The 12,875-nt window shown below is 38.0% G+C and overlaps 2 protein-coding genes across 2 annotated transcripts; one reads left to right on the plus strand and one right to left on the minus strand.

Moving 5' to 3' along the window:
* The first annotated feature begins 1,064 nt into the window (after positions 1-1,064).
* Positions 1,065-5,376, plus strand: LOC144556792 (uncharacterized). Its single transcript, XM_078305237.1, has 4 exons — positions 1,065-2,430; positions 2,577-2,734; positions 3,655-3,878; positions 4,375-5,376. Exons 1-4 carry the CDS (start codon positions 1,353-1,355, stop codon positions 5,087-5,089), a joined length of 2,175 nt encoding a protein of 724 aa, XP_078161363.1. The 5' UTR covers positions 1,065-1,352; the 3' UTR covers positions 5,090-5,376.
* On the minus strand, positions 5,263-9,219 carry LOC144556793 (ATP-dependent zinc metalloprotease FTSH 1, chloroplastic-like). Its single transcript, XM_078305238.1, has 5 exons — positions 7,662-9,219; positions 6,868-7,114; positions 6,241-6,424; positions 5,983-6,154; positions 5,263-5,721 (listed from the first exon to the last, which is right to left on the minus strand). The coding sequence occupies exons 1-5, from the start codon at positions 8,922-8,924 to the stop codon at positions 5,500-5,502; spliced, it is 2,088 nt and encodes a 695-aa protein (XP_078161364.1). The 5' UTR covers positions 8,925-9,219; the 3' UTR covers positions 5,263-5,499.
* Positions 9,220-12,875: the final 3,656 nt, after the last annotated feature.

The raw sequence follows: 12,875 nt of genomic DNA on the forward strand, positions 1-12,875 counted from the left end.
CAGAGCTAGTGAAAATCAAGAGAAGGTACCAATGTCGTGGAGGTAGTAGCAGGTGGAGTCAGGGAGGTAGTTAAAATGAACAGAAATGGATCTGCTCGCTGCTATAGATGCTATCATCTCCATTTCTTCTCCTTTACCTTCGCCATCATAATTCATCTCTTTCACTCTTGCTTGCTCCAGTAGTTGATCTTTGCGATATCCAGTTCACACCAATGAGGCGTCAGGCCGTTCTTCTCTGAGCAAGTTAATGTTGTTGTCAAGGGCCCCTTCGTCCCTATCTTCCTCTTGCTCCATTATCGAGTGAGTTAGCATCGATTCTTCATTGATTCTTTAGATTCGATCTTGCAATGGTATTTTAGAGGCAAAAGTAAAGGTGGATGTGATGATTTGATGATCGAAAGAGAGATTTTAGAGAGAGTTTTGGTTGAGATTAGATCTGAATGCAAAAGAAACGAGGCAAAAGCTAAAAATCAATTAATAAGAATTAGAATTATGGTGAGAGAAGAGAACGGGGAGAGGGATCAGGAGAGAAAATAGTACGGGGAGAGATCAGAAATTTGTAAATAGGAAATCACGCTGTTGAAGAAGGAAGGTTTATTTAAGGAAATCGTGCTGGTGGGGACCGGCTACCGTGAAAACTTGTTAGAAAATGGATCAGGTCGTCGGAGTTTGACAGTTAAAGTCAGTTGAACCGGAATCGAATAAGGCTGTGGACAGATGGTGAACAAAACATGATGGATATAAACCTTTTCTCTAATTTTTTTTTTTTTTAAGAACAACATCAATTCAGTTGTTTCATGTATAATCAGAATTCATCTTATGCAGTGATGTAAAATGGTTTAACAAATTGCAAGATACCACCAACTGAATTTGTATATGGTGGAACTGGCATACATAATACTTAAATAATTGATGGTGCCAAATTTGAAATTACAAAGCTTACAGCCACACTTGATCTTAATTATTTCATCTCTAATCCAGACAAACAACCTCAATCACAATCAATGACAGGATCTCTTCCCACTTGTTCTCCTATTAAAAAGCCCCAGAAAACAAGTCCATTCTTCTGTGCCATACCCTTGTTATTTTTTTCTTCTTCCATTTTGTTCTCATATCCTACATAAGCTGATTAAAACTAAAAGAAACCTAGCCTTTTTGTACCAAACATAAAGCAATAATTAATGTCTACCCTCCATTCCCACCATTCTCTACTCCTCTCTACTCTTACCAGAAAACAAACTTAAACAATTTACCAAGATTCCACCTTCCTGCTTCCCCTTTTCTCTTTATAGTAAACGACTCTCTTTCGTCTTCCTCCTGGTCCATTTTCTTTTATCATAGCCTTCCGCAAGATGGGCTGCCCGGTATCAAAACCAGAACACGAAACCACAGTAGAACACTGCCGAGCCCGGTGCCGCCTCATCTCTAAAGCAATTGAACACCGATACTCTATGGCAGATGCTCATGCGGCATATGTGTTATCGCTTCGTTCCCTTGCCTCCTCCTTGCATGCCTTTCTCATCCCTTCACAATCCCATGTTGCTCCAGTGGTATCCAAGAGAGACATGCCATCTGGACGGTCTCATATTCTGTTCGACTCGGCCAGGACGTCAGAGTCGAGTCATGTCAGGCATTCCGATGTCGTTATCAACCACTCAAAACACCATCCTCAGCCACCATCGATTTCCATCGAGCAGCGTCCAAAAAGCCCGGACCCGCCGCCGCCCCCAGTGCAAAATTACAATTTTTCCCCTTACATGGATCCTCACTCTTCAGCACAAAATCCCAATTTTGCCCCTTATCCTTATCCACCTATGAACTATGGGATGCCGCCGATGAGTAGTTTCTTTCCTTTCTCTATGCCTTCAACTGGTAGCAACAGAATGTCTGGCCCAAGTGCTGCACAGACCAAAGAGCCAATCATGCCACCAGCCATGGACCCACCTTCGCCAGATCAAGGGTCAGGCTGGGATTTTCTTAATCCATTTGGGAGCTATGATAGGTACTACGAGAATTACATGCCAAACTCAAGCTTTAGAAAGGTAAGAGAAGAGGAAGGAATTCCTGAATTGGAGGAGGTGAAAGATGAAAGCGATCATGTCATGTCAGCACAAGCAAGTAAAAGAATAGAAAAAGGGAAAGAAGTGGAAGATGTCGATCACAAGTTAAAATCAGTAAGTGCAAGAAGTAGTAGTGTCGGCGAAAGAAGTGTTAGAATTAGCTTTGATAGAGCAGCAGTTCATCAAAAAGAGATGGAGAGAGAAGTAGAAGAAGAATCAGTCGCTCCACGTAGGGTTTTCCATAATGATTTCGAGGTTGTTTCAGAGATTAAAAAGCAGTTCGAGAGAGCAGCTGATGTGGTTGAGGCCATGGCAGCTGTGCTTGAGATGGGGAAGAGACATTATGACTTCAAGGATTCCATTAGAAAAGGTTAATAATACTATATTTTTGTAGTTATGCTATATTTAATGATAACAGTATATATCCATTTTTTTCTGATTCCATTAGAAAAGGTAATAATACTGAATTCTTATATCCATTTTGTCTGATTTCATTTGAATAATTAAATGAAACAGTGGCTGGAAGGTTGTGTTGTGGGTTACCTTCTATCCCCAATTCAATTGATGATGAATCGAATTATGAGGCATTTAATGCTACGGGAAACAATAGTTCTCTATCTATCACTTTGCAAAAGTTGTATATGTGGGAAACAAAGCTCCTTGAGGAAGTTCAGGTACGCTATATGCTTCTCCCATCTTATTTCCTCATTGGAAATACAAAGAAAAAGAAAAAAAAAAAAAGTTTCTTCATTGGATATGGTCATATGGATCCAAATTTTTAAGAGAAATAATGGCAAAGCCTTTCACATAAAGATACAGCCTTTTCATAAAGTAGGATGTCATCACATGCTGACTTTATGTGCAACAAAGTAGTGTTATTTTAAAGGGGCTAAATTTGAAATTGAGCAAGCTGAGCTGAGTGGTGAATATAATTAGGTGATTGTAATGATTGTTACTTTATTATCACTAAAAGTATTAGTGCATGGTTGGATCTTTTGTTTAGAAAAAAGTAAAAAAAAAAAAATCCCATTGAGCATGAAATAGAACGGTGGATTCATGAATTTTGATATCCCTTTGGTAATTATATATATTTATTCCAGAAACTACGAGAACTGCCAATTTTAATCTTAATTTTAAATACAGGAAAATATTTTTATATTGAAGCATGTACCCACCTTAGGAGCTTTCGCAATGTGAAAAACTATTAATTATCGCCAAAAATTAGAAAATCTACATGTCATTTTAGTAAGAGCAAAATATGTCTCCGGTACTACGGAAGTGTTGTTTAAATTTTTACAAAATGCATTGTTGAGAGTATATTCTTGGATTTTTTTTTTAAATAAAACCAAATTTAAATATTTCAATGAAACAAACATGCTGAATTTTGTTTTTATAAATAAAAACTTCACCGAATAAACTGCCTCCACCGATTCACAGGATCGGTGGAGCTGTTTTTCATAAAAACCAAGTCCAGCTTGCTTGTTTCGTTGAAATATTTAAGTTTGGTTCTATTTTTTTGAAAAAAAAATCCTATTCTTGTGCTATTATTTTTTATGATCCATTGTTTACTAATTAATTAAGTTTCCTATGTCAGAACGAGAAAACTCTAAGAGCAAAATATCAAGCAAAATGCAATGAATTGTACCGCTCGGAGAGGAGAGGACATGATCTAGATAAAATCAACGAAATTCAAAGCTCAATTAGTAAATTATCGACAAGAATGAGAATTACTCTCCAGGTTCTTCATAGCATCTCTAACAAGATAAGTGAGATAAGGGATGAAGAATTGTGGCCACGGATCTGTGAGCTTGTGCAAGAGTAAGATTTTTTTTTTATTGTTTATTATTTAAAAGAACAGTACATTTAGTGATTATTAACAGTTACACTAATAAGAGTTTTACACATGTTGAGAAGAATAATTTTTAAATTAGCGGGGTCTATTATAATTGGTAGTTGGTTTCATATCTTATTGACGACTGTTTCAATGCCATATTCTTTTTTTTTAGTTATTTTTTTATTTATTTATCCTGTCAACTTCCGCCTTATTTTATTCAAGGACTTCATTGTTTTCTTGTGGAGATGCAAGAAAATTGTCGTCTTTCTTTTAGAAGTAGGCTATTAGTCACTATATACCACAGGAAAAAAATGATGGATATTTATTTTTTATCATTAGGTTGTCTGTTGACTGTTGGAAGTCTAGTCCAATTATTAAATTTAAGCATAATACCAACTACAGCTTCTCTTGCATATGTACTTTTTTTTTTCTTTTGATAACATATAGAGATATTATTGATGATAAAAATAAACTTCACAGGTTAATGAAAATGTGGGAAATCGTACTGGAATGTCATCAAGCTCAGTTGCACGCGATATCACAAGCAAAAGCATTAGACTTTGCATTCACAAATGGAATCAACAAAATGGAATCAACCAAACAGCTGCAAGTGGATTTACTGAGCTGGCTCACCAGTTTCTCAGCATGGATACATTTCCAAAGAAGTTATGTTCAATCACTGAACAATTGGCTGATAACGGGTCTAAATTACGAACCTGAAATGACTGAAGATGGACAAGCACCGTTCTCACCGGGACGATTAGGGCTATCACCTGTTTTTATTATCTTGAACAACTGGTCAGAAATTATAGATAAAAAAATCTCAGAGGTTAATGCGGTTAGAGCTATGGAGTCCCTTTATAGTGGAATCCTTGAGTTACGAGAAAAGCATAAACTTGAACAACACCACATGCTAATAGCTAACGGGGACCAGAAAGCCATTCGCACAATGGAAAGAGAAGAGAGATTGTTGCTCAAAGAGCTGAAAGCAAAGAACAGAAAATTAAAATCAACATTGAGTCAGAATAATGTGTACTTATTGGGCTCAGGATCAGCTCCTGATACCCACAGGCACAGCTTGAAAATAAATTTGATGCGAATATTTGAATCCATGGAGGGATTTGCATCTGATAATGCAAGGGCATATGAGGAGCTCCATATGCATTCTGACGAAGAAAGTAGTTCTGTAAATTAAAAGCGTGTACAAGAAGTAGAATTCAGGACCAACATTTTGACAAGATTGTGTAAAGAGCCTTAATATGTATATTTTCTTTTGTGGCTGTATACAATATTCCTTTTTTTTTTCCTTCAAAGTGTACTAGTTTTTCAAACCCTGTAACTTCAATCATAAGAATAACAAAAGGACAATTGATTGCTGCTACCATTGACTTAACAGCAAAGCACTATGAATACTATTAACAGTCAGGAGAAGACAAAGATTGAATTATTTTCTAAACATGTAATCTATCAGTCAAAAGACCTCCTAAACAAAAATCAATTATACACAAAAACCCCTATTTAAACTTAAAACCCACAATCCTGTGTCTCTCTTTACACAAATTCAAGTACAACAAGAGGATACGCTAACCGAACTTGACTTGTCTCTCAAGCAACAAAGAGCTCAGCCTTGCCATCAATGAACAAGCTCATGAACTCCTCACCATCAACCGTCTCCTTCTCAATCAGAAGCTGTGCAAGCTTGTGAAGGATGTCAACATGTGTGGTTATGATTTGCGTTGCGCGTGAGTAAGCTTTCTCAACAAGTTCCCTAACCTCCGCATCTACTATATCAGCTGTTGCCATCGAGTAATCCTTCTGGGTCGTCATCTGCACACCAAAAATAGCCGACAAGTGTTAATCCCAAGCATTTAATTTAAACATAGCATTTCTGCCACCAGTGTATTGCAATACTTTGCAAGAAACACCCAGAAATTTATTGTACTGAAAATGATGAAAGTTTCTGTCAGAGTTTCTCCGACTAACAGTTAAGACTAAAACATGTGCAGATATTAAACAAAAATAAGTGCACTAGATGCAAATGTAATCACATAGTTGCACATTAGTAAATTTTTAAAACAAGAAGAATACCTGCTGGCCCAAGAATGGGTTGCCACCCGCCCCACCAATCGCAATCTGGCCGATCTTTTTACTGAATCCAAACCTCTCAACCATTTGTCTGGCAACACGAGAGACTTGCGTGAAATCATTGGATGCCCCTGTTGTCACATTATCCTGTCCGAAAATCACCTCTTCAGCCACTCTGCCACAAAGGTAAAGAATATTATTAGTATAAATGCAAAGGGCAAAGTAGAAAGATATTTTATGAGCTTTTTTTTTTATTATTACCTTCCACCAAGGGCTACGGCCATTTGGTTCTCTAGGTAGCTCCGGCTGTAAAGACCCGACTCGAGCCGTTCTTCACTAGGGGCAAAGAAGGTGAGCCCACCAGCTTGGCCTCTAGGAATAATTGAAATTTTTGCAACTGGGTCATATTCAGGCATTAGGGCACCTACCAAAGCATGGCCAGCCTCTGAAAAGGTCCAGAACTAAACATGTTAGGAAAAATGAAAGGTGAAATAAAGGTTTTTGCAGATTACACTGGTATTTTTCAGCCAACCCAAGATTTCCCATGCTTGAAATGAACACCTCACAATTTTTTGGCTATTTGCAACAGTCACCCAATCAATAAAACAAATATCAATCATGCATAATATGACTACAGATACCTTACAAGAAAAGGGAAAGCAACATATAACTGGTTTCTCAGAGTTAGAACTAGTAAATAAGCTCTTCACTCTATTTTTGCTCAAGTTGAACTTGCTACAACAACTGGTGTGTTTGCAAAATAAACAGAAAAGAGCTGGTTGGGTGTTAAAAGTAAATGTGAGAAATTATCACCACTATTTGGTAAAAAGTTGTACTTTGCATGAAACCCTACAAAAAGAAAACCATGGTAGGCAAGAATAATTTTACCATGATAGGCTACCAGCTTCTTCTTCTCTTCTGACACAACGGCATTTTTCTTCTCAGGCCCCGCAATTATTCTCTCCAAGGCATCAGATATCTCATCCTTGCTTATCTCCTTCAGATCACGCCTGGCAGCAAGAATGGCTGCCTCGTTCATCAGATTTTGGAGATCAGCACCAGTGAATCCAGGAGTGCGTCTGGCAACTTTATCAAAGTCAACATCCTTTGCTAGTGCCTTTCCTCTGGAGTGAACCTGATGCACATAAGATATTTTACAAAAATATTTCCATACATGACCAAAGCAACGCTGTATGAGCAATATATCTGGAGTTCTCTATTTTGCTCTGTATTATGAAAGGGTAATTAACTTCAGCAAATTATCACTTCTACTGGTTACAAGCAAACAGCTGTGCAACGACAACGAATATCATTTATTTTTGTTTTTTATTTTTTATTTTTTTATTTTTGGTTACAGAACCCATGTCAAGATTAAGATGGAACTTCTCAAAACTGTTCTACCTAATATACTAGCTAATTTTAAAAATGTGACTCGAGATGTGTCTTCTTATCCAATAAATTTTGGCACACTTGTGGAAACTAGTCAAAACACCTAAACATAAAATATGGTTACCAATTGTACTTGCAAGGTAGCGATTTAATTTCTGATTGAAAGCAAGCACCAACAATGCCATACCATCTAATATACTTAAAAGTTAAAACCAACCATCACGGTATGCACAAAAGGGAACCAAAAATAAATAATAATAGAATTCTCAACAAAAAGGGCACAAAAGACATACCTCCAAAATCCTGACTCTTCCAGCTACATCAGGCCGGTCAACTGTGACCTGTCTATCAAACCGACCAGGCCTTAGCAGAGCAGAATCAAGTACATCAGGCCGGTTAGTCGCAGCCAAAACTATAACCCCACTATTCCCAGAGAAACCATCCATCTCAGTCAAGAGCTGATTAATCGTCTGCTCTCTCTCATCATTTCCACCCCCAAGCCCAGCCCCACGTTGCCGACCAACTGCATCAATCTCATCAATAAACACAATGCATGGCGCCTTGGACTTGGCCTTCTCAAACAAATCCCTAACCCTAGATGCACCGACTCCCACAAAGAGCTCCACGAATTCTGATGCGGCGCATGAGAAAAACGGCACGCCAGCCTCTCCTGACACAGCACGTGCCAATAGGGTTTTGCCTGTGCCGGGTGGACCCACTAGTAGGCATCCCTTGGGTATCTTTGCCCCAAGTGCAGTGTACTTGTCAGGGTTCTTCAAGAAATCTACCACTTCTTGTAGCTCCAGCTTGGCCTGATCAGCACCCGCCACATCAGCAAAGGTAACCCCAGTCTCAGGCACCTCTTGGAATTTTGATTTTGATCGGCCGAAGTCCATGGGCCCACCAAGCCCCCCGGGACCACCACCTGAGCCTCCCTGGGCCCGGCGAAAAAGTAAGAAGACACCAGCAAAGGCCAAAATTGGGAATAACAAGTTACCAAGGAAATTCAACAGCCCGTTGCCACCTTCCCCTTCTGAGACTGAGATATCCACACCGTTCATTGCCAAGATGTCGATCAGATCGGGATCATTCGGCACAACCACATTCGCACGGCGCCCATCAACAGCTGTCAGTTGCAAGACGCCACCATCTTTTGAAAATCTGACCCGTTCGACCTTCCCTTTCTTCACAGCGTTTAAGAATTCACTGTATCTCCACTGGGTTCCATCGGGGAGGTCACTGGCTTGAGGACGTGGCGCAGTGACGAGGGATTGAGCAAATGGATTTGAAGGGTTGGAGGGTTTCGTGGCAGTTTCTAATTCGACGGAAGGGGCGGCGGGTGGGGCCTGTTGTGGGGCCAAATCCTCAGCAAAAGCGGGTTGGGTCATTGTGGAGATGAGAACTGTCGCCATGGCAGCGTTAGAGAGCGCGTTAACGGGTTTGGGCATAGGTTTCGGAGAGAGGAGGCATACTGGGCTCCGATAAAACTTGCGAGAGGTCTTGGAGGTGTAAAGAGGAGAAGAGAGGAGGGGATGAGTGTAGCTCGTGGAAGCCATTTGACGAAATGCCGGAGAGAAGTGAGAAGCAGAGAGAGCGAAGAGCGCTGGTTATAAGAGAAGAAATCAGAGCTTTTTTTCTCAGAGGAAGCGTTTTGGGATGGGATTCAATACGTGGAGATGGTTGTTGCCATCCAATTCATGTGATATTTTGTAGATTTTGAGGAAAAGTAGAGAAAGAAGAATGAAAATGATCCTCAAAAAATGGAAAAGAAAATTGGTTTTTTTCTGAGGTTGGGAATGGGCCAAGAGGCGACAAACCTTGTCAAACAAGTTAAGAGGCCAGATGGTCGACAGCATTCGTGTCAATTAGCCTCCCAATATATCTATGATAGGCCTTAAATTCTTGTGCGGGTCATCTCAAATCCAAATTTATTTCTGGTATAACTTGGGTCTTGTTTGTAAGAAGGCCTTGTACATGGTTCAGAAATTACGACCCCCCATATTTTGAATTTACATCCCCTCAGGTTACCTGACTGGGTACAATTGAATTGGACGGTCTGAAATTGAAAGTTTTAACTTGACACGAATCTCAAAGCACATATAATACTGTCCCCTGACATCATCCCGAGCAAGCACCGGCTGAAATTGAATCTGAGCCATCCATTTCAATTGTGTTGAGTCAGGTACCTGGGAGGATACGTATCCCCATATTTTGGGACAAGTATCATCTTCAATACGTGTAAAAGATTTTCTTCATTTTACGGTTTGAGATTTACCCTTATTAGTCGCTTTGAGAATCATACTAGAGCTGAGGCAATATTATTTGCGCTTTGAGATTCGTACAAAGTTAAAAGAACGGTCCAAATCCATAAATGTAAAAGATTCAGTTTTACAGTATCGACGAGGATGTGAATTCCATATTTTTGACTATCTTGTATATTTCTTTTGTAAACTACAAGCTCTCCTGGATTGTTCTTGCTATTAAGGCAGATCTAAAGGTTAGACACGAGTGCTCAATTATCTGTATAATTTTAAAATTTTAATTATGTATATTGAATAATTAAATTTTGAGGAGGGTTCAAATGCCTCTATTTTTTGTATCTCTATTGTGCCTCTATTTTTAAAGGCATTAATAAATCAAAATTTAAATTATAAAGGTCAAAATAAAACTATTAGATGTGATCTATGTTATTTTATATATATGCTCATAAAAAAAAATCACATTTTTATTTTGTTTTTATGTGAATCAATCATTTGAAAAATCAACGTTTAGAAATTATCCACATTAGTACATTTTGTACATTTCTACAAGCTCTTGATGACAAACAAAATAAAGTTGAAATATCATAAATTTTTATACGTGCATAGATAAAATGGTGTAGTTCATATCCAACGGTTTTATTTTGACTTTTAAATTTTAAATTTTGAGTTATTAAAGTTTTTAAAAATGGAGGCATAATAGAGGCACAAAAAATAAAGGCATTTGAACCCTCCTCTTAAATTTTATGTTTTAAAAGTTTTAATATAGTCCAACTTTTTTTTAAAATATTAAATGTTTACTTGTAATTTAGTGGTTTGAATTCTATTTTGTAGATGTAGTGAGTTGGATTCAAATTTACTTATCACATATTGTGTAGTTTAAATTTTAGCCCTTCTATTAAGATTTTCTAATTCTGTTCCTAATATTTCATTTGCTCTAAGCATTTAACAAAGTACTAATACATTGTTTTTCCTTTTCTTGTAAGCAGTAAGTATCAGCTAATTCTGAAAAGAAATTCTGGTATACCTAATTCATGAAATAAATGACAATAAAAGTTGATAAAACACTCATGAATGTAGGGAATAGCTAGACGGAACCGAATCGTCTGCCCCTAGAGTCACTACGGGGTGGGCTCTCATTTAAAAAAAGTAACAGTAACTAAACTCTTTAACAGTAACCGGTCCCACCCCGCAGTGACTCTGGGAGCATGAATTTCCTGCACCTCAGGGGACAGGAGATTCAAATCCATAGCTAGACCTACTGTAACAGAAGGTCAGCTACGAAAATTAAGTTGTATATCTATAAGTAATTAATGACGAATGTATAAAAAATTAAGCATTGGGTGTATAGTGTATGTAAAAATAACTTCACAAAATACAGTCAATTACAACTCCTACAGCATGCAAACTAACTTCACTAGTGGAGAACTTGGAATTAGTATAAGGTGTTTATGGGTATTAGTGTCGGACTTAGGCGACACTAATGGAACTGATACTAATAATCGAGATCTGTGAGCGTGTAGTACCTGCCAAACTTAATCAAACAACATATAATAGAAGTGATATTTGCATATAAACAGGTCAAATTCAATTAAACGCATCATTGTATATGCAATTGCAGGGAAGTCCATTTTTTTCTTTTTTGTGTGCCAAATTGTCTGTATGCGGGAGGTCCAACTGAAGGATCGTTATCCCCTCTTATAGCTATCTATAATAATTAATAATTAATAAGAAACCAACGGTCTGAATTTAGTTCCAACTGGATTTAAAAAAAAAAATTCGGTTTCTATTATAGATATAGGAATTTCATTCATTATTTTACACCCTCCTTCAATTATTATTATTATTATTATTATTATTAATGATTCTGAATTTTTTTTTTTACTATTTTTCATGATTATGAAATATGACAAAAAATGATCTAAAATATTGACAATTTTCTTATATTTTTAAGTCATTTTTTGCTATATTTAATAAATAGTAAAAAATTGATATTCTACAAATTTATTATGTAATCAATTTAGATCTAAGCAATATATTTTTGAAGCAATATCACGTAAGGCCTTATGCTATTTCTAGCACTTAAGTCTTACTCTTGTTATTGTTGTTGTTGTTTAACCATTGGATTCTAAGGGTGTGCTCCAGACGAAGAGAGGCGAAAGAAAGGGAAGGAAGAATCACTGTGAGAGGGAGACGCTCACCCCAATCCGGTTCCTGTCTGAAGGTTTCCCCTGATCCAGAAGAGAAGAACCGGGGAGAGAGCGGAGGTGAAGAACTACTGTTCGGAGGGGAGAGCGGAATCGCGTGGTGTTGATTATCTCCGAATTTTATCACCCCCGATTTGAGATGTAAAATTGTTGTTCAGGAGGTTGTCTCTCCCTCGGAACTCTCCTCTTCTTTCACTTTAATGAAAAATTTATCCTCCGTTGTCGACCACAGCCTAAGTTTCAGTGCGTGCAGTGGTGAGTGGAACAACAACTCAAAAGTGATGAAGTCAAAAACAGAAATATGACTGGATTGATTCACTTGGTCAAGTCGTTAGTGTTGCAATTTAGCATTTATCCTTTGGACTTTTACACCTTTTGACTAGTGGTTCAGGCCTTCCAAAAACAAAAGACTAGTGGTTCACTACGTTCAGTGGACGTGGTATCCTTTTCAAACTCTTCTGTCTCCATTCCAGTGAAATACACAAGTCCTGTCATGTTATACCTTACTATTTCGTTACTTTAGGCTGTGCTCCATAAGTCTGTTGCGCAGAGGAAGGGAACAGGAGATGAAGGAAGGGGAATACGCTTGTGTTACTCTATCTACATCTTGAATCGGGAGGTATGAATTTCAGAGGCTTTGAACGTAGAGTTACCTTGCAACAGTAGCGTTTCCCCTTCCTCTCCTCTTCGATTTCTTAAGTTCTAGAGCGAGTAACCGTGGCGGACAGCTCCGGTCTGCCTTCATCCCCCCTTCCTTTCCTTTAATGAGAGGTTTACCCTTCATTGTGGAGCACAGCCTTATATTTCTCTAAAATACTTTTCCAAAAAAGAAAAAAAAAAAAAGGGTGTGTTCGGCGTGTCACTGTGTGCGTTAAAAAAAAAAATTCACTCAAAGTGATTTTTTTTTCTACGTACGCGCACAGTATTTCAACCATTCAAATTAGACCTGAACCCAAACTCATTCCCGTTCTCTCCTGGTAGCCAAATACACCCGAATGAAAAAAGAGGAACAAAGCAACTAAAAATAATGGAAAATTTTGAA

Source organism: Carex rostrata, chromosome 7 (genome assembly GCF_964058835.1).
Source record: "Carex rostrata chromosome 7, lpCarRost1.2, whole genome shotgun sequence".
Classification (NCBI taxonomy): domain Eukaryota; kingdom Viridiplantae; phylum Streptophyta; class Magnoliopsida; order Poales; family Cyperaceae; genus Carex; species Carex rostrata.